At 36.0% G+C, this 25,513-nt stretch overlaps 3 protein-coding genes across 3 annotated transcripts; 2 read left to right on the top strand and 1 right to left on the bottom strand.

The window, feature by feature from the left end:
• The first annotated feature begins 8,023 nt into the window (after window positions 1–8,023).
• On the top strand, window positions 8,024–15,554 carry LOC124632841 (osteocalcin 2-like). The gene is made up of 6 exons (XM_047167827.1): window positions 8,024–8,306; window positions 8,954–9,032; window positions 11,892–11,919; window positions 12,773–12,874; window positions 14,680–14,799; window positions 15,043–15,554. Exons 2-6 carry the CDS (start codon window positions 8,965–8,967, stop codon window positions 15,094–15,096), a joined length of 372 nt encoding a protein of 123 aa, XP_047023783.1. The 5' UTR covers window positions 8,024–8,306; window positions 8,954–8,964; the 3' UTR covers window positions 15,097–15,554.
• Window positions 15,555–19,245: 3,691 nt separating this feature from the next.
• LOC124632517 (growth-blocking peptide, long form-like) lies at window positions 19,246–20,751 on the top strand. The gene is made up of 2 exons (XM_047167375.1): window positions 19,246–19,415; window positions 19,739–20,751. Exon 2 carries the CDS (start codon window positions 19,985–19,987, stop codon window positions 20,393–20,395), a length of 411 nt encoding a protein of 136 aa, XP_047023331.1. The 5' UTR covers window positions 19,246–19,415; window positions 19,739–19,984; the 3' UTR covers window positions 20,396–20,751.
• A 1,395-nt stretch (window positions 20,752–22,146) lies between these two features.
• On the bottom strand, window positions 22,147–24,534 carry LOC124632516 (formin-like protein 14). Its single transcript, XM_047167374.1, has 2 exons — window positions 24,336–24,534; window positions 22,147–23,487 (listed from the first exon to the last, which is right to left on the bottom strand). Exons 1-2 carry the CDS (start codon window positions 24,415–24,417, stop codon window positions 22,259–22,261), a joined length of 1,311 nt encoding a protein of 436 aa, XP_047023330.1. The 5' UTR covers window positions 24,418–24,534; the 3' UTR covers window positions 22,147–22,258.
• Window positions 24,535–25,513: the final 979 nt, after the last annotated feature.

Below are 25,513 nucleotides of genomic sequence, written 5' to 3'. Positions count from 1 at the left end.
ATGTATTATGAAAATAAATCAGTCCAGGCAAAAAAGTTTCCTTTTCCCGGATCTTACGGTGAATAGTAACGTTGGGCGTATATCTATTAAGAACATAATTGTAATAATCAGAAAAGTATTTATAAAAGAAATAGATATAGGTACGTACATATTAAGATTACCTTCTTCTTAAAGATATGCGAAATGTTTAATTGAAACTAAAAAAAAACTTGTAGAAAGAGTACAAAAAGCTTTACATATAAACAAACGGCGATATAAAATAATGTATGAATTAATATGATATCAGAAAACAAAAAAAAATAGACAATACCCTTATTGGCAATCTCAATGTCCAACGTTTTCTGACGTTAACATCTAGTCCCTTATTAAGCAGGAGGCTTAAAATCTGATTGCGATCATAAGTTTGTTAAATAAATGTAAGTAATGATATTTATATGCACTTAAATAAATGCAACAGTTTTATAAGGGTGGATTGAGAGGAAAATAATACGGACATTTAAGATATATGGTGTGTTTATGGTTGTCGAATCTTATGAATGAGGGTCGCTGTTTTTACTCCCTTTTGATGGCTATTAAATTTGACAGTTATGGCTCAGAAAAAAATATTTCATATTAGCCATGGTTTGGATTTGATAAGAATATAATACTGTGTCTACACTCCATAGTTACTATGTTTACACAGATCACCCATGTCAAGCGTGTTTATTTATATCTACTACATAATTATTATATTAAATTACAGCTATTAAGTAATAAACATTAGTTCTAACTTCATGATTAATTTATTTGTTCAAATTAATCAAATTAAGCCAGGGTGTTAATTGGTTGATTTACGTAAGCGTTTAAATTGGCATTTAAGCATGTAGATTTCGGAAGGTATTTATTTACTAGATATTGCTATATTTTAGACCGTACTTACAGTACAGTAAACACCACACGCTGCTAAATTGTTTGCCTACTTAGGATGTCTGAATTTATTTAGCTGTCTTAATCGGAGACAAAATACTTAGTCTCAATACATGTTTGATTGCAGGAGATGTAGGTACACAATCAGCTTATCCCAAAAGTCTTGTATTTATTGAAATAAATAACAATAGACTTGTCGAATATCTTTATTTGATAGCACATTCTAAACATCTTCCGCCTTAATATGCTTCTCATAAAATTCTATTTTTATACTTAAAAGAAAGTACGCCGAAACAGCTCCGAATAAAAATATTCCAGACGGATAAAAATTTATAGCGAATCGGTTCGACAGGAAATATTGAAGAAGTTAGATTGAGGAAGTGACGACATTGTTATTATCGCCCCAATCCGCTCGAGCTCTGAAACAATCTTTGGCATTCTCGCTCCAATCGCTCGTTGAGCAGTAAAATCTCTGTTATGATTTCCATCGTCAACTTTCATCCTTAAATATTATTATTTCCGTCTCAGAAAGTGAAGGAATCATCTGACTTTAGGTTACACTACGTGTTAGATATGAAGTACATGATGTGGCTCCATTGTATTCCAAATAAAAGAATAGGTATGTTTGTTCTTTTGCGGGAAATAATTTTTCAAGTTGAAACAATTGGCCTTAGTTTAAACACTGCTTGCTCACAACTCAAGAGGACGGAAGCGAAAATTTCAGCTTTTTCACAGCGAATTTTTTGTCGTACTTATACCTAAAACAAAGCGTAATGACCCGCACGGCACGCATTTGTTCGGGAACAATCCGAATAGGCCATTTTTCATGTGGAACAATTGAGGGCGGTACTCCGACACAATTGGCAGAGTATTTTGTCAAGCGGTTGTCGTACGCGACTCGAGCGCAGAACATAATAAGTGCACTCCACACGCCCATTCGACTAGTCGCTACGAGACCTGGCTTACCTGCTATTAGAATATTTATTATTGCTGTGTACTTAGCTTCAAATCTTAAATCGATGGTTTTCCTCAATTACTCATAAAATAAAGTAAAGGATCTTAAGACAAAAGTTTAATAGTCATATTGTATTGGTGGTGTTTAGCATGTTGATAAAACATATGTATAAGATCAAGAAAACAAGAAACACAGAACCAATGGTGTTAATGATGCAGTAATGTATTTATTTAACTCCAAGAAGAAAAATAGACCACATGAGGCTATTTACGATATTAATCACCTGACGAAGTGTGTTGGCCGATAGGGCATTAAAGCTCGACTCTTATGATTTCATGGCGGCTCAAGGCAGTGCGCTGGAATTTTTCGTTTTATTTTATGATGCCAAGCACTGTCGCGGAGAAATATTGGCTCAGCGGAATAGCTCGTAAAGAAGGCCGTTTTCTTTCCAAGGGGTTACGCACCGCAACTACATTGCCGCCTTCTGCTTACATTTTATTATTAGTCCTCATCCAAATTTTATGTCATACGAGATTTCATTTTTAATTATGGTTGTACACTAGACACGGGTTGGCTATGCAAACATTGCATTTGTTTTTCCTTTTTTTACTGAAAAAGAATAGTGCATCAAAATGAACAGTTCAAGATTAAATAAAGATTAAAAGGAAAGTTCTACATTCGTTTTTCAATCGGTGAGTTCGACGGCGGCGGCAGGCGGATTGCACGGAGGTTCGCATTTTGCCGGTTCGCCTCACCGATCCTTTTTCCTCGCACATCATTATTCAAGTTAAGTGGACAGGCCCCGGTCAGGTTAGTGGATGAGTAACAAAAATTCAGGGGGTTGAACACAAATCGGAATATCGTATCATGAAAGGTCAGATACATAATGTTGGGGTAGTAGGGTAAATTCCTTATTATATTTCGAGAGATTGATGCGGAATAATTTGATGAAAATTATGTGAATACTTACATTGCGCATTTTTGCTAGGAAGGTTAAATAGGTTCTTATTTGTTCTTCTTATTTTAAAGACAAATTCAAAAACAAAACTGTCACGTGCAATCTGCATCCAAACGCACCATCAGTCTAGAGACAAGCTGACAAGAAGTCAGCTAGTGGAGTATACACAGCAAGTACTTATTCATGAGACAAGTAATAGTGTCCCTGATCCCCTAGCTGTCACGAGTCGACTCGTGCGGCGTGAACGGCACAGGCCATTTGCGAAAATTCAACAATACCATTGAATTTCTCCCGAGACCGCTCCTCACCGTCTCTATAATAAGCTAAACAGATGTAGCGTGGATACGTCGCTCTCAGATCGATGCTCACGTAATTATCGTAGTAGTTGATAGTTTTCAACTGTTTTGTACGGAGACTGTTTATAGATGTTGAGTAGTGTTTTCTACCGTTTTGGAACGATTTAGGCGCTGGTGCTAATTTATATATTTCATTAGCTTTATTTACTTAAACTTGTTTATAAAATCATTGTTTTCTGCCATACTCCTCAATTCACACCTGCGAATAGATATCAATATTTTTTCCTCTAATAATATTTGTGAGGAAATTATAATCGTCTACATCTAAATACGCCCTAAATCATCTGCTATCGGAACTGCTTCCATTTACCAAAAATATTGAGCAAGCAGAAAAATAATTGCTAATTAAACATATACGTAGGCGAGGTGTGATGTTGGCCTAATGTGTCATTATAAGGTGCGAACGTCAGACATATGTGAACCATTGCCGTAATGTCTGAATGGATGACCATCACAGATGTGATAGGATAATTAACTTACTAAGCGATCTCAGATTATCATTGCGAGATTAATATTATTTGCCAGCAGGTCATTAATTGGAACCGATGTTTATTAAAGATTGTTTTATAAGGCTATGTGTGCAGTGACTGAATTGAAAATGCGCGGAATTGTCATTTTTATTTGTTCTTGCAATCAATGGCAAAACACTAATCATTTGGTTTTCAAAACTCATTCACTCTGATTTTGAAAGGTTTGTATTTTTTTGTACACCACCTATAAGATTAATCCGTACAAAGCATAAAGGAACGGCGTCCCACGGGCATTTCGGTTCGGGCCCGCAATCGTCCCACGCATGAAACGCTACCATGTAGACGTAGCTTTATAGTCATCACAATGATATTGATTGCTTTGAGCATCTATTGTGATGAGTTTCAAAGAGTACGTCATTGAGTGGGCAATATTTTATATATATTTTTGTTCTTTTTTCCGCATGTTAGATTGTTAGCTTTTCTAGTGTAGGTTTATCTGCAATATCAAGTACGTTTTCAGCGAGATACTGTGAAATGTATGAATATAAATTCAAATTAGTATGCCGAACGTAGATGATGAATTATCATCAACATATTATCTGGAATTCCGCATACGCCCCGCCTGTCATTCAATTTAGCCAATCAGTTTGGCCAGTCTGCCGTACATATACGTATAAAAGGAACTGACGCGGTGTCCCGACATTATGTCCCGACATTATATTATAAATAATATATGAGCATGATATCTGTGTACGTAAATCAAATTAATTAGTTACAGGCGGCCTATTAAAGAGCCTGTTAAAATATTGATAACTACTTATAAACATAAAGAAGCGAACAAAATTTAAAGTAAACGAGTTCCTACCTTTACCTACATACCTACAATGCCTCATACAAACTAAGTATAGGTATAATATCCTGGCGTTCAAAAAGAAAAACCGATATAGAGAAGTCTTGTGCATCGTCCCTAATGAAGGTACATTTCCAAATAAAACAAAAACATAAAAGCGTGTTTCCAAGTGTTTACACTGTATTTAAAAATACAGAACCTTTTCGAGCGAGAAGACGGATCCTTGCGGAGATTTATAGAAGGCGAGGTCACTTGAGTAATGTCTCGCAAATGTTAATTATGTACATCGGAGATACATTCATTAATTCGACTTAAGGGCCCTTCAAAATGTTAGTAAGTACAACAGGACAGGGTAGGGTGAACCCAATTTATTGAACTTGTAAGATATTTCAGATTTATTAATAAACATTTAAGCACAATTTTACTTTGATTTCGGTAAACCTACTATCAGTCCGTTAAAGAAAATAAATGATAATATGAAACGAAGACATAATAAAAACATAAAACGTATTAAGAATTAAAAGTAAAATAAACATGAATTCATCTATGCAATTAAAAAAACCCACTGCTTACGTTTCATAAAGCGTAAAAAGGTTTTTATGTGATTTATTCAGCATAATTTAGTACAAAGCTACAAAATCCTGTTAATCGTTCATTCCAGTAAGCTTGTAATGATTACATACAAATAAACGCTTGTAAGTCCTTAGCACATAACGCAAAATCACGAGAGCTCTCCCGTTTAATTTCTCAACACTTAATTATTTCAATATTTGCAGCAGAAGTAATTAAACGCTGTGGAATTACTTAATTATCGCTCATGTACGAAATATGGAAACGGTTCTCAGTATGTTTTTTTTCAACTTTGAGTAATAACTCTTTTTTTCATACTTATTTGTTTTTTTTAATGCAATGTTGTGTTTCCTCAAAGCTGAATCATGAATGTTGGTTAATGTGTTTATGGGTTACCTTTATTTTGATTGCTCTGTTAAACAATCGTGGGATACTGCTTACAATAGAATGCATGACAGGTGATCATATCACTTCTGAGGCTACGCATAACAGGTATATATTAATCTTATTTCCATGCTATTCATTCATACTTAGGCGTATAATACTGCCAATAAAATCTAAGGTCGTATGTCGATTTTGTGTATTTAAATAAATGGGTAGATAATCCTGCAGTTTGTATTGTGTGTAATGCTTTTATTTTTCTGAAAGAAACGTGATCATTAATATTTAATGGCCTCTTGCAGATGCAACCATTAGAGGTTTATTCAAATGGACAAACGCTCATAGATATATATAGTTTGAATGGATACCGATAAATTCGGTTTCACGGCGGAGGTTTATTCGTTTACGTAAACTTTGAGATTGGCTCTAACAAGGCTGGGAGAGGCGGAGAGAACGCCGGTGATTTCTACTCTTAAAATCCAATTTAAATGCATTCCTCTGTGCCACAGGAGGGCCCGCCGATACGCCCCGGGGGCCAATTAACTTATTCATCCTTAACATTTCATTGCTCAACTTGGATAGTACTTACGCTTTAGGTACTTTCCACGTCTCATCCTTATGGGTACGGTATGATTACCTGCCGTTAACTCCTGCCCCTGGATTTGCATAACAAAAATACTTTAAAGGACTTCTACGTTTTCTTTGTGAGACAAGATTGACTGGTTTACAGTATCAGTATTTTCTTACTGAGGGACTATTTATTCTGTTTATATACTCTGATTAAACTTATTAATAGTCATTTATATCTCTCGCCTTCAGTCCACCTCTTTAAGCTGGCTGGTGAGAAAAGAAGTTAAATAAGATAACACATAATATTTTGGAAGTTCATTAATTTTAATGTTTATTATCTCGACCAATAAGAAGTTATCAGCTGACACGCAATGTCTCCAAGATGTCCTCTCCAAAGTCTCGGAAAGTCATTTAAAATGCAATTTGAACAGCCTAATAGAAACGTTCTCACTAAGAATTGTTGCAAAGTGTAATGGGTTCAGGTGAAATTAACGCAGAAAAATAGGAAAAGTTAGAACGAGTTTCCCGCCAAGGTTTTTTTACCTTCGCCAAGTAGCGCTGTGATTGTAAACCGGTGAATTTATAATGCTATTTTCGAACTCCACTTCATCGAGAAGTTTTAAACCGGTTCATAATTTTACTTGAGAGTACGTAACGTTTAGTATTGGAAGGTAAATTCAATAAGTACGAGTTGGGCAATAAAAACGATTTATTTGCGTACATTGGGGGCGTTGATAATGAGTTGAATATACTAGCGCCGAGCGGAACAGAACACACAACACATTCGCGGGGACGCTTTGCTCCGTGAGCGCCGTGCCTAATGTGACGTATGGCTTCCTGTACTGCTGAATTTTCCAAATGACTGTTTCCGTGTCTGCGCGGTTGGAAAGGGTTGGAAATGATTTATCTCGTTGGAAAAATCACAAACATATTTTTATTAAATGCAATATTTTCGTATGCAAATCGAAACTGGTATCGCAAATAGCAAGCTTTAAGGTCTTTGTGTGGGAAACCCGTTGTGATCATTGGGATCTTTGTAATTAATTAACACTGTTGTGGCCTTTTTGTACATAAAATAGGTACTTAAATAATAACACAGTCATGGTCATCAGATCATTAACTTTTCACAACATCAAACAGCGGTTCCAAAATATCACAGTTTATCTCAAACACAGAATAAGGAAGACATGAACATAACCCCTAAAAATCTGTTTGCAATTGAATTATGGATAAAAATAAAACGTTGCTTTTCAGACATCTTTCGGACCCTATTTATTTGAAAAGGATGAGATGACTCAAGCAGATTCGCGATAGCTGTGCCCTCTGTGGATTACTTTGCAAGTCTTTTATACGAGAGGCCAGTATCATCACTACTTAAGGATATTAAAATCCCCTATTTGTGTAAGGAGCTTGTTTTCTCGCTGACTGTGGAACGTTTATCGAATAATCCTGATAAAGCTGAGTGAATTGAGCGTGCACAATACTGGCGAAGAATAAATAAAATGCGGATAGGTACGAAGGGGATGCTGCATTTCTATGAACTTTTATCCGCCAATCTCTTCCTGGAATGAAATATTTTTCTAACCAAAGGGCAGATTAGTTAATTGAGGTTCACGTAGAACTTAATATTTCCAACGTAATACTGTGGTACAATTCAATACGGTTAAATGGCTTTGATTTCAAATAAGTAGGTACCTATGAACTTAATCATTCATATCCACTTTTAATTGTCTTTTAGCCGTCGGGCTTGAAATCTGGTTACATAGAATAGTTATATTGAAATAAAGAAAGTGTTATTGAATAACTCATTGGTGCACTATAGGTACCCACTATGATCATTATGTTATGAGTTTGTAATGTTTATTATTTTTGTTAGTTATGTCAATCATAACAAATAATAACTCGTAAACTTGGCCATTAAGATTAAATTTTTTTGCGTCTTGAATTTAACTACGAATGAGGAAAAACATACAAATACAGGACGGATAAGTAGTAGGCTCATTTGATTACATATATTGCGAGCAAAACGTAATATTAGATACACATATCGATTGAATAGTTCGATATAGTTTTGTATCGATTTGCTAGAACATATCTGCTATATTGGCACTATCGTAATAACCCCAGTGACCCAACCTTAGAGTTAAGTAAATTTGACCCAAATTATAGTGATAAATACGAAAATTCAGTCGATGCAAATCGCCGGGACTGACTGCTTTGCTACATTGAGTTCAAGTGACGTTTTGTGAGAACCAAATTATCGACTACTTACCTGTGTTGTGTATTTTCTGTAAGTATTTTTTATTTTTCTGAATATGGTATTTATTTATTTTGTAAGAAGGGCATTGATATTTTGTTTTTGCTGGTTTGTTAAGGGTAACTATGGGTACTTGCACTTCTTCTTCTTCTTTCGTGTCGTGTCGTGAACCTACACTTTGTATATGGGTTCGATTCCCATAAGTTCCCTTTAAATGAAAAATTATTTATTGATTGTGTATAGGTAATATTTTCTACATTTAAGTGTCTAAATTATCTCTGGGCCTAAGGGTCTAAAGGTCCTAATATTATGAAATTCTTTAGTCGTTTTAATGACAGGTGGGTCGAAATATAGAGACCCGTTTATTTCTCTCGTTTTATTATTTGTTCATAAACTGAGTACATAAAACAGTACAGGCTTTACATTTTTAGAAATAACTCGGCGAATTAACAAAAGGTCGTAACTCGTACGTGTTGTACAATGTTAATAATGTTAACATTACGTTTTTGTGATGAAAAGAGATTATTTACCATCCAAATAAAAACCACACGTCTATATTGGGCTTTCTGAAAGGAGTTGTTTATTCAATTTCAGTAAGTGGAAAAAAGTAATCTGAAAAAAAAACTGAAATCTCATTCGTTTAAGGAGGTTTTATTAACAAAACCATTTTATTTTTCAAGGTACCACCAAAATGAACAAAGCTCTATTATTACTGCTGGCAACATTAGCCCTTCTGGCGATGACTGAAGCAAGATCCTGGTGAGTTTTCTTCTTATTTTTAAATCTCAGCGTATCACGATCTTAGAGTTTTGTTCCATTCCCAATATCCTAAGGCTATAGGTAATTCCCACTTCGTACAAACTGTAATTGGGTTTTTACGTGTTTCTCAGCTTGAGATTGCAATTGGAATTGTACCCAATAAATGGTGATTATTACCGCCTTTAAAATACCAGTGGTGGCCTAGTGGGTCTTTACCCACTAGGCCACCACGGTCCTTTGACCAACCTCTCAAGTATGAGGGCGCGGATTCGATCCCAGGTCAGGCAAGTACCAATGCAACTTTTCTAAGTTTGTATGTACTTTCTAAGTATATGTTAGATACCATTGACTGTGTTTCGGATGGCACGTTAAAACTGTAGGTCCCGGCTGTCATTGAACATCCTAGGCAGTCGTTACGGGTAGTCAGAAGCCAGTAAGTCTGACACCAGTCTAAGCAAGGGGTATTGGGTTGCCCGGGTAATTGGGTTGAGGAGGTCAGATAGGCAGTCGCTTCTTGTAAAGCACTAGTACCCAGCTGAATCCGGTTGGACTGGAAGCCGACCCCAACATAGTTGGGAAAAAGGCTCGGAGGATGATGACAATACAGAGTTTTTTTCTTAACTTCAAAATTATTCTTTACATATACTTAAAACTTATATACTTAAAACTAGCTTTCTTGAGCGGTTTCACCTGGGAACCCAAGGGGACTACTGCCCAAATCAAACTTCTTCTTCTTCGGATGGCTCTCCACTACTGGAGGTTAGCCGTCAGCTCAGCAAATTTTTTCCTATCTTGTGCCAAGCGAAACAGGTCTTCAACGCTGGCAATACTCGTCCACTCTTGGATGTTCCGCAGCCAAGATTTCTTGCGCCTTCCAACGCGTCTTTTACCCTTTATTTTGCCCATCATTATTAGTTGCAACAGTTGGTATTTATCGTTTCTCAGTACATGACCAAGATAGGCAACTTTTTTGCGTTTGATGGTCTGCAACAATGCCCTGGTTTCACCGACGCGTTGAAGTACCTTCTCGTTGGAAATTTTCTGCATCCAGCTTATGCGTAGCATCCTGCGGTAACACCACATCTCGAAGGCTTCAAGCCGCTTTTGGGTGTTCACTTTAAGCATCCATGCCTCGCTTCCGTATAATACTACTGGCCAGATATAACAGTGAAGCATTCTGACTCTCAGTTTAATTCCCAGATTGCGATTGCACAGAACTTTCCGCATTTTTTGGAATGTTGCTCGGGCAATTTCGATACGGGTACAAATTTCTTCGTCACTTTCCCATTTTTCATTCACCCAAGCACCGAGATACTTGTAATGCTGAACCTGTTCGAGATCTAAGCCTGCAATACTTAATTGAGGGGCCGAGATGTGGGTACCAGATGCAACCAGGTACTTAGTTTTGGTAACATTCATATTCAAACCTGCCCTTAGACTGCACTCGTGAACTCTGTTCAATATATACTGCAGGTCTTGTTGCGTTGAGGTCAGAAGTACTGTATCATCGGCGTATCTCAAGTTATTGACTATCTTGCCATTTATCGTGATTCCGACTTCGAGACCTTCCAGAGCTTCTGTTATAATCAAACGTTTATAGGCTATATAACACTTTTTTTTTTCAAATCGAGGAAGTTTTTTTTCATTAGCGCATTTAAGCAAACTCTTCCCTTTAATAATAATTGAAGTAAATATATTGTTTAAGTCATTTCCACGTTGTAAATTGCACAGCAAATAATTAGCAAAAAGACACTTAAGTATCCTTTACCTCAAATTCTGACGTAATGTTATTTTATTTCGTCTCAACTGACGTCAAGTATTTTAACAATTCATTATTATTTCATCAAATTTCAAAATAGGAACAAATAGGGTAAACTGGGTACGGTTGTGCCAGGGTACGGTAGTGACAGTCGCAATTGTAACGAAACTATACGTAATACGGGGGAGGGTGTGAGGGAGAAAGACGTGGCTCACAAGCCTAAACACGTTCCCCAATATTGCGTTAGCCAGCGCAGGACGTTAACGTAAGCAGGAGCCCACATTGCTTTTCAACAATCAAAAGTAAGTATTTTTGTTCGATTTCTTTTCCTAATTACTGTTATTTTTATACATAAAGATTATCTTGTTATTTTTTTCTTTAAATGTTGAACATTAACATTTAATTACAAGTGATTTCATTTTACGTAAAGTATTTGGCAAGATCATGGCGATTTTTTGTTTTCAAAATGATGCGTTGGGTACGGTTGTGACAATTTTTTTGGGTACGGTTGTGTCGAATATCTATACATATAATAAATCTCATATTATTATTTTTTGCTTTTAGATGTCCAGAATACGTTTGTGGAAGACCGAAAGAGTGCAGTGTGATATCAAAAAATATAAAGATGAAGAAGTGAAGCAAGGGATTTCGTACGTGTAGCTCAAGCTACAAACCTTTCTACAGCTACAAGTTTTAACACAGTAAATGTTTTTTGTTGATTGTTAAAACTATGTTTGTAAGCTTATTATGTTTAACATTTCTACAATAAAAGATATTATAGACCATTTTGATATATGTTTATGCATGTCACAACCGCCCTTGGTATGTGGCCGGTTGTGACACTTTCCCATTTTTTTTTTTTATCGATCTTATGGGTAAACCATAGTATTAAGGAACAATATATTAGTGTTTTTACGTACACAAATGTCTAAATTGCGATACAAGTTCCTTTTCTGCGAGCTAATTAGTAAAATAACAAAATTATTGGTGATGAAACGAAAATTGGCACAACTGTACCCAGTCTACCCTACGTAGTTCTCAGAATTCAATTTTGTGTTATTTATTCTAGGTGAATTAAATTTACTTATTTTTCGTTTCAGTGGCGTACAGCGATCAAGATGCGAAGATGTAAGTACTTAACACATGCGCATGAGTTCAATTTATATTTCCTTGAATCAATTGTATGTTGACAAAGTTTTTGAGTCGTCTGTGTCATTCACGTGTTTCAATAAATAAGTACCATTTAAAGAATTGAAAATTAATGTATAGGATTGTTGACTTCACACAAGGTTATGTTTTACACTAAAAATTATATTGTTCTTACTCAAAGACAGATAAGTAGTAGTTAGTAAGTTCGCGATATTTTTTAAAATAAATTACGTACGTTACGTTAGGTAACGAAAAACCAATTGACGGTATAGTTATCATGGTATAAAAAGTTCTAGAAAAATTACGCGTTTGGTATCTCCTACCTATAATACAATAATATTAAGCTGGAATTTAGACCAGATCACGGGTGAAGGGTACTGCGACGCCTACAATCTGTATTTGTTGCGGTTGTTATTGTAACCCACAAAACATCTGGTTCAATATCATGTTTGCATAAATATTTCGGTGTAAATATATTTTAATTGTCTGTTATCAAGCTTATTAGTATTTTGCGACTCAATTTTGATTATTGTTGTTTGTAGTTAGCAACAGAAACGAAGCAGAGAAGACTGATAACCTTGAAACTTTGGAATTACCTTTTTTTAGTTATTACAACTTATCTAACTCAGGGGCACACGGTTGACTCATGCCGTAGAATTCAGTTAACTTGTGGTATAACTTAATACTCATTATTTGTTGCTTTATTACCTAATACTAGGCGTATTCCCGCGGTTTCACCCGACTCTTGTGTTCCACAACTACTGCCCCTAGGTACCCGGAAAAATATTTATTTATTTATTTACTTTATATGTTCACTTGATTATTTTTTCAGAGGAAAAAATGCGATGACGATTCCAGTTCGTCATCATCATCTTCATCCTCTTCTTCATCGTCATCGTCATCATCATCTGAAGAGGACGGCGACTGTGACAACGTAAGTATGTCAAAATAAACGTAAGTGCAAAAATCCCAGTGGTTGGTATGTTATGTCAACTGTTAAATAATCAGGTCACTTACAAATATTTATATAACGAAATGTTGACGCTAAGAAAGAAAAAACCCACAACAACAGCCTGCTAAAAAAAATGTTCTGGTCCTATGTTACGTTATTTCCCTATATGAAGTTTGTCATAGGTGCACAAAAAAAGAGAGAACTAGCGCTTATCATGGTAAGTATCTGAAAAAGTTACCTATGCTCTTTCGTTTTCGTAAGAACTGTAATTAAGTATAGGAATAATTATACAGCATAGGTATATTATGTTTAAATGGGTTTCTTACTTACTGACTTTTCTTCATTACACGGAAAAACACGCAGAAAAATACCTCACTTATTCACTCCACTCAATAAATATAATAGTTGTAACACTTATGTCTGGGCTTCTCCACGTTCAACACTTGAAGACATATTGTATTACTGTGCAATGTGCAGGGAAGTCCCAATAAATAAAACATTTACATTGACGTAGTTTATGGAGATCGCGTCGAACAAATACTGATTACCTACTATATACATATATTACATTGAAACTGGCTATTTGGGACTATTTGGTACTATTTGGATCTGATTACTTTATGTTGTAAAAAAAAATCAATTATTGTGTGATGCTCGAACATACCACAGAAAATAATTAAAAAACCTTCCTTACAACCCAAATAAACTAAATTGAGTATTGGGATATTAATAATCTTCCAGTACACACAGTCTTTTTATTTATTTTAAGCCCTTTTTATATCTAGCTAAGTATGAAGAATGCAATGAAACTATGAAATATTTTACAAGGGGAATGTAACCGCTATAAGTTTCTTGAAGCGAGTTTCAATTGCGACTCTAATGAGCAGTAATGATGAAACTGTTTCCCTAACTTTTACCGGCGGTTTATTTTATTTACACCTTAACAGGGGTTAGGGAACTCCCCTTGATTGAGTCGCTCTTAGATATGTTTATGACGGTACAAGAACCAATTTTCAGTGTAATAGTAGAAACTGCAGATGGGTTTACAGTTAATTTTACATGTTTCATTTAAAAGCTTACAAAATCGATAAAAGCTGAAATAATCAGCACAGCATATTGTGAATTACACTACTTGTTTTTAAGAACAAGTTATTATGAACGATATGTTAAAAATGTTAATAACCACGAAAACCAATAAAATGGATTTGACTATCGGAAGAATTGTTAATTTACAAATTCCGTGGAACATTACAGCGATGTTGATAATTTAAATAATCTATTTCGTTAAGGCCCACTTACACAAGTTGAGTTCGTAAATTCGCTGAACAAATTCAATCAAGTTAAATACTGAAACCGACAGTGGAAATAATCAGTTTGAATTATTGCTTTATTACTATAAGAAAGATCAGTTTAAATCGAATTGAAAAATTAATTGTAACTTACAGTCTTTTCCTCTTGGTTTCATCCGCGTCCCGAAGGAATTACTTACTTTCATCGGTTAGGTCGGCCGTTAGGGTGCGCCTACACGGTGCATGTAGCTGGAGCAAGTTAACATGTACAAGTGACCCGCGCGCACGCAACAGAGCCCGTAGGTGGGTATCTTGCGCTGGCGCACGCGCAAGTCGATAGATCCGCATGTTTTTAAAATGCTTGTAATCTGCGCATAGCATGCGCCAGCTACTTGCACCGTTTGACGCACCCTTACTGCAAACATAAGCTGACTAGGCTAATAAAATTGAAAAAATCTTTTGTACCTACCTATTTTAATAACAAAACTTATATTTCAGGACAAGAATCATCACAAAGACTCGTCTTCCTCGTCATCATCATCTTCATCCTCGTCATCTTCTTCATCATCGTCATCATCATCATCATCTGAGGAGGACGACAATGAGTGTAACTATGAGGTTAGTAGCCACTGAACTGTAGTTTTTCTTGGTTGTTGGTGAAAAAAGCTTTATCTTAGAATATCTTCCACGTATTTTGCAGGCAGTTTATTTTAAGGGCTGACAAAAATATTTATCCCTACATACATACATAAATAAACGTTGTCAAAATTGTTATTTGTTTTAATACTAACAGAGAAGTAATAAACATACGTTGGTTTTCAGTAATAAAAACTGTCACTGATTTTTTCTTACTTATTCCAGCCCAAGAAATCAAGGCACTTCAAGTCCCGAGGATGTGGTGGGACCAAGAACTAAATGCATGATGCTCAAAAACAAGAAAACGATTCTTGTTCGCACTGCTAGGTTTATGCTATGACACAATATACCTACTTACCATATACCATACACTCAGAGAACTCAGCTAGTGACATACTCTTTTCTCTTGTCCGTACAGATATGGATTTTAAATATGATTTTAAAATAGTTTCCTACAGGTATATCATCAACTTTATCTTTATAATGACCCATTGGGTTCAAATGTTGTTCAGTGTAATAGGCAAGCTGTAGCCATAAGCAAAACCAAAAATGTGAATATTATACAGACTTTTTTGGTATTATTTCGGTCATAGTCTAAACTTAGCTTAAGTTTAAGTTAGTAGCATGACTCAGTGAAAATGAAAATTGAAAGCTTAATTATTAATCTGTGATTTTTATGTACAAAATACTTATTGTTTATATTGTTTGGGAATGTTTAATAAATGTTATGTTACAAAGTGTTTTTTTTTTCACCTTATTCCTTGTTTGATATTACGTCAAATGGCTTGGATAGTTCCAATTACAGTCGCCATAGAACAAACGCGATTTCAAAATAATTGAAACTTTTCTGGCTTCTTGTTAACGTAACATGAAAGAACTATACAGACCTAGACAAATCTAGACAGTTTTTATTCTCCTGATACGCGAGTCCTGGAAGCCGACCCCAACATAGTTGGGAAAAGGCTCGGCAGATGGAGGTGAGTGAGGAATTCGACTCTGAATGACATCCAGAAGTTATATGAACCCTCTTAACATATTATGAACAACTGTTAATCTAGCTCACTTAGTTATAAATACATAATAAAAGTATTTCAGGATGCATCAATTAAAATGCCAATATTGATTCAATTTGCATCTTCTATTTGAGAACATTGAAAATCGTTTTGTTCGTAATACCATTACCTGCCTATGTCTTTTTTGTGTGAGGAATTAGCTACCGCAGCTGCTGTACACCTGCATATTATGGGGAATAGGAGTTCGATAAAACTTTATCTATTAAGTAAAAGTAGAGTCTTCAAAAATCTAAATCAAGCACTGCGAAGACCATCAAAATTAGGGCTGCCATCCGTCCGGGTTTCCCCGGATTTGTCCTCGTCCGGGGGCCGCCCGGGCGGGGTTTCAAAATGCCATTTACGCCAAATGTCCGGGTTTTTTAAATGATTGTCCGGGTTTGGCGAAATTCGAGATGGCAGCCCTAATCAAAATCCTTTTACATTTCGCTCTATTCAATACAACAATAAAATAAAATTTCTATGTGCGTCGTTAATGTGTCATTTGGATGATTAATTAATTTATTGTTTATTACCTATTAAGTGTAAGTAATACATTTTAAACAGATACTGCATTCTTGTGGTTACTCGTAATGTACTCATTAACATGAATTTTTGAACGTATTTATTTTATGAACTCATCATTGTCATTCCAACGTCCCATGTCGAAATTATTGACATCGTATTGAATTGTTACTTTATTAAATTATTTTGCTGTACTTGTACTATTTCGTTTAAATGTAAATAAGTGGTGTTTAATTAAAATATCATAGCCACCGGTAGGTATTTTAATCATGAAATGCCTCCCACGTGAGGCCGGTGTGTGGCATTTTTCACTCTCTAGCGTCAGTTATGCCGTCAAAGGACATGACATATCCTTTTTATGCTGTGTCTGATATTGAAGCCAGTGTATAAACGGCCTTTGTTTTAGTAAAGCCGGGCCATGTATTGTAGCAAAAGGTTACTCCCCATTTTCGATTAAAACCAAAAGGTAGTCCGTACTTACTCTACGTTATAAAACTACATCTGCTTACAATATGGCCACGATCAGTCATTTCACAGTAATCCCGAATTATAAACGAAAAGAGAAGGCTCACCTGCACTCAGTCAGTCCTTTATAACAATTCAGATTCAATAGGCCGAGAAACAATAGGATAAAGAATAGCGAGGTTAAATAGTTAATAAGCGTACAGTCTTTACAAAAATCATTATTTCGCTACCAGTCAGCAAAGAAAAGAGTTCATTAAAGCTTAATGAACACTCTGCAGTCTTTGTTGGTAACAACAAAGTAGCTTCATTCGAACCAAAGGCTTCAAATTTAATTCAAATGGTCAGTTCCCCAGCAAAAAATAGGTCTATCTTGTTCCGAAACGAAACGAATGAAATCGCTGAAGCGGATTTGTATTGCGGGAGCGGCTAACGAGGATTTCAGCATGATGAACTATGAGAGCCCTTTATCCAACCAGCGTAATCATCAATTAGGTAGTTATTACTTACTCAAATAATGTGCTTCTGTTTGTTTTATTTTGTTAGTAGTTTTCAAGCATGCCGCTGCTGTTGTGATCATATTTCTGATTGTACGTATTTAGATTTGCTTTAATATCTGCTAAATTACAAGTAGGTAGGAAAAATGGTTCAGGTATTTTAGTCTCTTGTTAAAAAACAACGTTGTTTTTCAGCAGATAAGCTTCGAAGAATCGAAGCGATAAGTAATATTGTTTTATTTCAGTAAATTATTATCTTTAGGATTCACTCATTTTTTGATCGACTCATTTTTTGACGTGGGGGTATTTTGGCAATGTTTTGTAAGTATATTATTTTATCAATTGGTTTCGTGGCTTGCATTTGACCTATCAATATTCCCTAATAAATGCTGTAGGCATGCATTTTTGTTAGTCAATTGGCAATAGACGCAATGATAGAAGTCAATTGGTGTAATAGGGTCAAATGCTCCATTTATAGCGGTGAATATGTTGCGGTGCGAACAATATTGATTATGAACTCAGCATCTCTTCATATTCTTTCTCAGAAACTAGTTGCAAACAGACGTTACAATATCTAGTGATGGATAAATTAGTATTTATTGTTGTGATTTTGTGCTCCTCCGCGTTTTCAAGTCGCGGTTTAGTTCTGCAAAAAGCAGTAGAGGATTTGACAAACTTTTATGAGGTCGATACAATTAAGGAGTCCGACGAACGGCCTATCATAGATTATTTGAAGAATAGTGAAGGCCAATCTGAACTAGCATACATTGTGCTAGTTCCAAAGAATAGTGAAGATTATAAAGTTTTGTTAGACAAGAGTGAAAATTACAATAAATACGTCATTATTAAAACAAAACCGAAACTACTTGACCTTGACTCGTATTCTTTAGTACAGCGTGTTGATAAATCTAAACAAATGGTGATGTGGCTCAACTTGTACTGTGAAATGCATCCAGATTGCAACAAGAACAAGTTAAATGAAGAACTGATGAAGGTACGCCCTTATTTAGAGTTTTAATAAGTCAATGTCACAACACCCAGGAGGCCAAAGAGTCCATTGCTGTCTTGAAATGTGACCAATATTTTAAATGCGCCTTAACTAGATGGACCCAGCTTCAATCTAGAATAAATTGACCTACATATTGTTGGCTTGAAGATTTGAATTAGTTCATGCTCGCTGCTGTCGGATTATACGCGTGGTACTTACGTACATGTAGATTATTGTGAAGTTCATAGACAATAATTAGTGTTGTGAGATAAAAGTATATTGATTTGGTGCTTCAATCTTTCATAATGGTGATTTAATAATTAGGGAATGTGTTCGGAAATACGTTAAATAAAATAAACAATTAGTTCAATGGAGATAAATTAACATGATGTTGGTGAATGTTATCGTATTTGTGTAGCCGCCCGGTAATTGTCGGCTGATAAACGAACAGCGGGCAGCGATATGTTTTAGTATTGTAAAATGACTTCTCTGTCAACACGTTTAATTGTGTTTAGTTTAGTAATTAACTTCCTAGTATGTGACGCCAGCTCATCGTTTTCCGGGAAGTTTATCTTGGAAATATTCGGAAATCCGATAAAAGACTTAGAAAATACATTTCTGAAACCTAAGGAAGAACCAAGAACAAGTAGTGTGCGAGAAGAAATATCTCATGAAGGTGGTGATAATCCTCAAACCAAAATGATAGATGTGCCACTTAACACGGAGAGGTGTCGAGCGGGATTAGTCATGGACATAAACGGAGTGTGTAGACAACCATGGTAAACACTCGCACAAACTATATAATATATATAAGTATAGCTGCGACGTAGTATCCTCAATGCACTACAATAAAATGGACGCGAAGTGTGTGTTGTTTGTAATGGTGATGATCGTGGCCATGTGCGCCGGGGCACAACCACAAGTAGTTTTTAATTTCCATGAAAAACTTCGATTGGCAACGACGACTCCCGCAGGAGATGTGACGCAACAGTCACAAATAATACGAGTACCAGAACTGGAATGTCCTTTGGGCCAGAGGCGTGATAAATTAGGAAATTGTAGGCAAAGACTTTAGAGGTAAGATTTTTTTCTTTTGATATCGTTATCGTAGTCAGTTAGTATGTTACTAAGTTAACAGTAATTAGTCATCATAAGCCATTTGGTTTTTTTCATGGTACTCACTTAGGTAGTTAGGTCACTGAGTACGTGACCTGTGACTTCAATTACTTTATCAATAACAAAATAAATAACCTATTTAATTTATACCTATTTTATATTTTTGAAAATTGTATGAAGAGGAATAGGAGTTATTTTTGTTTTATAGCTCTTGAGTAGAATTATTACGTTTAGCATATTATTTTTAATTTGAGTAACTTAAAGAAAAATCCTCTTTTTTTCAGGTGGTACTCTCTTAAGATGGAAGTAATTAAAATTCAAGAAATAATAATCCTATACTTAAATATCAAATATTTATGGAAGTTATTTTGAAGAGATATTCACATATAGGAATTATATCAGTTCTCGGAATATAATGAAGATAATTTTTAAAAGGTCAATAAGTTATCTTATATACTGAAGTCACACTCGGGACTTCAGTCAAGAGAAAATATTAACAAGAAGTGACACGAGCAAGATCATTTCACAAAATGAAATTAACAATTTCTATTTTATTTTGTGTTATTTTAACACTGCCATTTACAAACGCGGATGGGCCATTGTCGAATTTTTTCGGTCGCATCCATAATTCTGTTCACCAATCAGTACAGAAAGTGAGAGAAGATGTCCATAACGTATTGCACCCGAATGACAACGTACAACAAGGGAATACAGATGAGTCCATACACTTTGTCGAGGAAGAATCGAAGGAAGATTTGGCAGCAACAGTAGCCAGGCAGCAGGCAGAAGTGACTCCAGCTCCTACCACCAGTACAACTACGCCACAAAGTGGTGCCGTGAATACAACCACAGAAGGTAAGGATGGCCGGGAAAACTTTGCGGGAGGGTGTATCCCTGGCTACATGCGTACCGCAGACGGAAGATGCAAACCCACCTATTAATGAAAATATTGAAAAGTTTACATTTAAGTGATAATATTCTCGAATACAAATCTGACAGCATGATCCCAATTAATGTGAAAATTATATTGTAATCAATTTGTGTGGAGTTATGGTTTGATTGCGAACTATACTTATTACAAGTTCTGCTAGAGTTATAGTTTCGAGTAAGTATGTTTAGATTTTTCCAGTGTTAAGATTTAAAAGCTTTTTATTGTTTGATTGAGTATCAGACTGTTCTTTTGCTTAACTTTGTATGTTACTTGTAAAATGAAAAAAATTTGCATTTCTTAACTTATTTTATATTTGAGCAAAAAGTGACATTGTTGTAAAACTATTACATTAAAATTAACTTTGAAGTGTTGGCTGTTATTCATCCCCTATTTGCTTCACAGTATCATTTAGAACCTAATTTTAAAAGTTTACCTACATCATTTAAATATTTTTACACTAGAACACAGCACTGATTTAGTCTTCTTCAGTCTAGTATGGCAAAACATTAACCAACCTTTCTTTCCCCATAGTTCATATTTTAAATGATTACATAACTACGACTAAGTAAATTATAAGCATAGATTATAAACTTGTCGATGTTTTTTGATGATGATTAATGAGTCACACTTAAAGTAAATAACAGTAGCTGCCTATTACCCTAATCAGTGCATATTTCTCATTTCTAGGGCAGTCAACTGTGAAAGTGTGAACTTGTAAATATAAGGTGGCTTAACAGTTAATGGCACACTTTGAGCAATATTTAATAGAGTGCTAATATATTTTTTTTATTTTTGTTATAAGTCTTTTAATCTACAAATCCTGCTAGGCCAGTACCAATAATATGTGCTGATGACGATAATGATGTAAGGAGTTCTTGATGTAATCACTCTTCTGGAGTAACAGCCACAGCTTGGAACACCGGGTAACCGCCCTGAACCGGTCGCTGAGTGACTTTTTCAGTCACCGGTGTATTCTGATAACGGTCACCGAAAAATTCTTGTAATACTTCAACAATGTCTTGCTTATTTTTATCGGTTTGTGTTTTGTCTGCTTCTACCTTATTATCATTATTTGGTATGGCATTGTTGTTTGTGTTAGGTGCATTCGTTGGGCGATTGCCTCCATTGCCATCGTTATAAGAATTTTGGTCATATGTGTCACCGTCTTGTTGTGGTCCTTTATTCGGCGGGCCTCTGTTATTGGGAGGACCTCTGTTGTTAGGAGGGCCTCTGTTATTAGGCGGGCCCCTGTTGTCCGGCGGTCCTCTGTTGTCAGGTGGGCCTCTGTTAGCTGGGGGCCCACGATTTGCAGGCGGTCCTCTATTAGGAGGTGGTCCTGGTGATCGCTTGCCTATAAATAACACAAATAATAGATAATGATAATGAAATAGCGCAAAAACATAAAATTAATAATACGTTTCTACAGAAACGTCTGTATAAACGTATTATTAATAGAAAACGGATGTCTTAACTACATGTATGTATAGCTACTTATACACTAGTAAAATTCCTTAATGATAGATCAAAACCGCAAAAAGCAATGTTCGTATTGAATCATAACTTGTTTTTTTATTTGATGAGTAACGAATAAAAAACATACTCGAGCACAAGTCACAGCCGAGTAAAGTTCATTTAATACAACTTATCATTTAGAATGGTTAACTATAGGTCTTTCCGTTGAAATTCATCTCATCATTCGTCTCGATTTCATGATAAAGCTTCATCTTGGGTACCTTATTATTAGTACTAAAACAACTCGAGTACTCATTATAGTTTATTATTAAAACAAAACTAGGTAACATTTATTTCTATTACATATTTTTCTATTAAAATCATAATACTAGGTTTAGCGAGGTTTCAATGCTTTTTAAAATTAATCTTCAGGTGTTACAGGAGTAGCCTGAAATAGGAATGGCGATAGTGGACGTTTCGTCGTTATATCTCTTTTAGGATTCTGAGAATGAATGGCTGCTGCAGTTTGTTGAGTGCGGTCGTCATCGTTAAATCTTATATCAATGTCATATTGATTATCTTGTGTGACTGCTTCAGTGGTAGAGGATGTGTAAGCTGGGTTATTATCATATTGAGTATATTTATTATTTTCATTGTCTTTCCATTGATCTCTATCAGGTGGTGGCCTGCGGTCTGGCGGTCCACGATTGTACTGGTCAGGTGGTCCGCGAGGTCGATCAGGCGGCCTCCTGTCGAAGCGGTCGGGTGGACCACGATCATAGCGGTCGGGTGGACCACGATCATATCGGTCAGGAGGTCCCCGATCATAACGATCGGGTGGTCCGCGATCATAACGATCGGGTGGTCCACCGCGATGTGGAGGGGGTCCACGCGGGGGAGGTCCACCAGGAGGCCTACCATATTGTTGTGGAGGCCAGTCTCTGCGTGGTGGCGGTGGCCTATCGTATGGAGACTGCCTTGTTTGTCTGTCATCATAGAACTTTCTAGATCTATCATCATCACGTGGAGGGGGAGGAGGAGGTCGCCTTTGATAGTAGCTGTCATATCTGTCGTAATAGTTTGATCTATAGTCGTCTGGTGGCGGTGGTAGCGGGGGATGATGGTGGTGTGGCGGAGGTGGGGGATAGTGATGTGGTGGCGGAGGAGGAGGGGGGTGGTGGTGTGGTGGCGGTGGAGGTGGGTGATGATGCGGAGGTGGTGGTGGTGGATCATCACCGTCTGGAGGTGGAGGTGGCGGTGGGCGTTTCTCATCTGAGTATCCAAATTGTTCGCTATCGTAATTATAATTGTCGGACGATGCCAGGGTAGTTTTTTCATCAGAAACACTGTTTGCAGGAATGTCGCTTGTATCTTTCAGTTTGTAAACCACGTAATCCCGATTTTGCGTCACAAATTCTGTATTAGTTTCTGGCGGTTGCTGGAAAATTTGCCTAATGTTCATGTCGGTTTGGTCATTGACTGGTGCCAAACGAGATGACTCTTTGTTTTGTAAGGTTTGTAGTTTTGTTGTGTCTAGAGCTGAAGCATCGATGTACACAATGTCCACTGTGTCCAAGTTCTGACGCCTCGTTCTTGACGCACCATTAGTTTTAAACTGGTCAGTGACATCTTGCCGCGTGGACCGCTTTTCTGATAAAGAAAGATAACCGTGTCAAAGAGTATCACTTTTGTTAGTGTTAACGTTTTAAGTACACATTAAACTGACGTAGCAATTAGTAAGAACAAAGACTTAAACCAGCCTGAGCACTATTCTTCTAATTTGTATTTGATTAATTTCGGTACAGTCGTATTCAGTAATCACTTGTAATTATGTCATTATTTAATAATTTGGTGATCAAATTAATAACCAGAATCTTGCTGTATTGATACGGTAAAAAACGTACATAATAACACTTCAAAGTTGTGGCTGTTATTGCTGTTAAATCATTGGTTGAAAACAAAACATGTCAGTGACCTCAGAATGATGAGTCAGCGCTGTAAATATCAATAAATTTGTATCGTGCGACAAATATTTACTACTAAGCAGGTACCCTTAGCTAAAGGTAGATCCAGAACCTACATAGCATTTGTATCCTTCCAAAATTCCGCGTATATTTATTCATTTGTAATGATTTAAGCTTAAAATATTAAATTAAAAGATTATCCTCATCAAGGATAACAAACTAAAGGCTGTGAGGAAAATAAATGAAACAAAAACTACTGTTGGCTGTTCTATTTGTTTTTTTGTGGGTTAAATAATAATATAGGTTTGTACCTACTCATTATAGTGGAATCACGTGAAAAAACAAGATAAAATAACATTTACGTAAAATATATTTTTTTAAATCATATTAACTTGATCCTTGTGATTGTGTATGCTGCGTAACTATATGTTTAAATATCTATACTAATCAAACATTGCTTAATAATATAGCACATCACCTATGTCCAAACAAAACACGACCATAAAGTTATCAAATACGGAAATCCCAACTAACCTCTATTTTCGTATCCGGGTGCACAGAAAACAATAGTTATTAGCGAACAGACACACAGAGCTATGACTAAACACTTCGCCATTTTATTTATATTTACTAAAAACTAAACTTAATCATAAATAATTTTTCTTATACACCAGTATAACGTCTACTTGCGATCGGCAATGTTGTAGAATATGAGCATGTTGTTAAACCTTGAAACAGGTTTGGTCAGCAGCTATTAAGCCGGTTCTACACCTGGCTGAATGGCATGCTATGTGACGTCACATGTCATCATGCTGCGTGGTTGAGAAGTCAACGACGCGTCGTGCGATATTTTTGCAGTAAGTACGATTAGTTGAACACCTAAATTAATGAATTAAATAAGAGTAGCAGTTTATCTAATGCATATAACTTACACTGATACGATCTAAAAGATGGCTTTTCTTTTGGCTACGCTAACAATTTACAATGAGAATCAAACACAGATGAAGTCCCAGAGAGACGAGTAATTAATATATTCAGACAAATTACGGTAATCTACGGCATGTTGTAATCGCGATAACCTTCTAACCACGTAGGTGCTAATACGTAAGTATTTAGTCGCACGCTGGCATATCTATGTATCATAGCAGTGTGTAACTATCTTTACTATCAATACGGACTCTAGATTGTTTTCGTCATGAGATGAGACCGCAAAAAGTTTTCCAAGAGTATTACGATTTCATAAAAAGTCATGGCTTCTAGGGTTGTCTATGTTACACTTTTTGTATCTAAGTACCTACTTTAAATTACTGAGTAACTTTTTATATTTTTGTTGACGCATAGACAAGCTGATGCCGATATCTTGAGTGAGCGTATGTCTAGAGGTGAAAGATAGGATAATACTTTCTTTCTGACTCTTAGGTCAAGTTGAGATTTTATCAGGATTGTTTTTGCTTTACAAGTAAGGGCATTTTCAAGAACAGTACATTAGATATTCTCTCAATTTCTGAACAGTTAAGATTTAAAAAATGAATAACGTTTTTGATAAATGAATAGTTTGATAGAAACGGCAATTACTCCTGCTGAGCGAGCGCGCCTACTGGCTGTGGGTAGATGGGAGTCGGGGCTTTGGCTTCAGGCACTACCGTCGTCAAACATTGGCACCATGTTTGACGATACAACTTTCCGCCTCGCTACTTGTTTACGTATAGGAG

Source organism: Helicoverpa zea, chromosome 8, assembly GCF_022581195.2.
Source record: "Helicoverpa zea isolate HzStark_Cry1AcR chromosome 8, ilHelZeax1.1, whole genome shotgun sequence".
NCBI lineage: Eukaryota > Metazoa > Arthropoda > Insecta > Lepidoptera > Noctuidae > Helicoverpa > Helicoverpa zea.
This window is presented reverse-complemented; position numbering and strand designations above follow the sequence as displayed.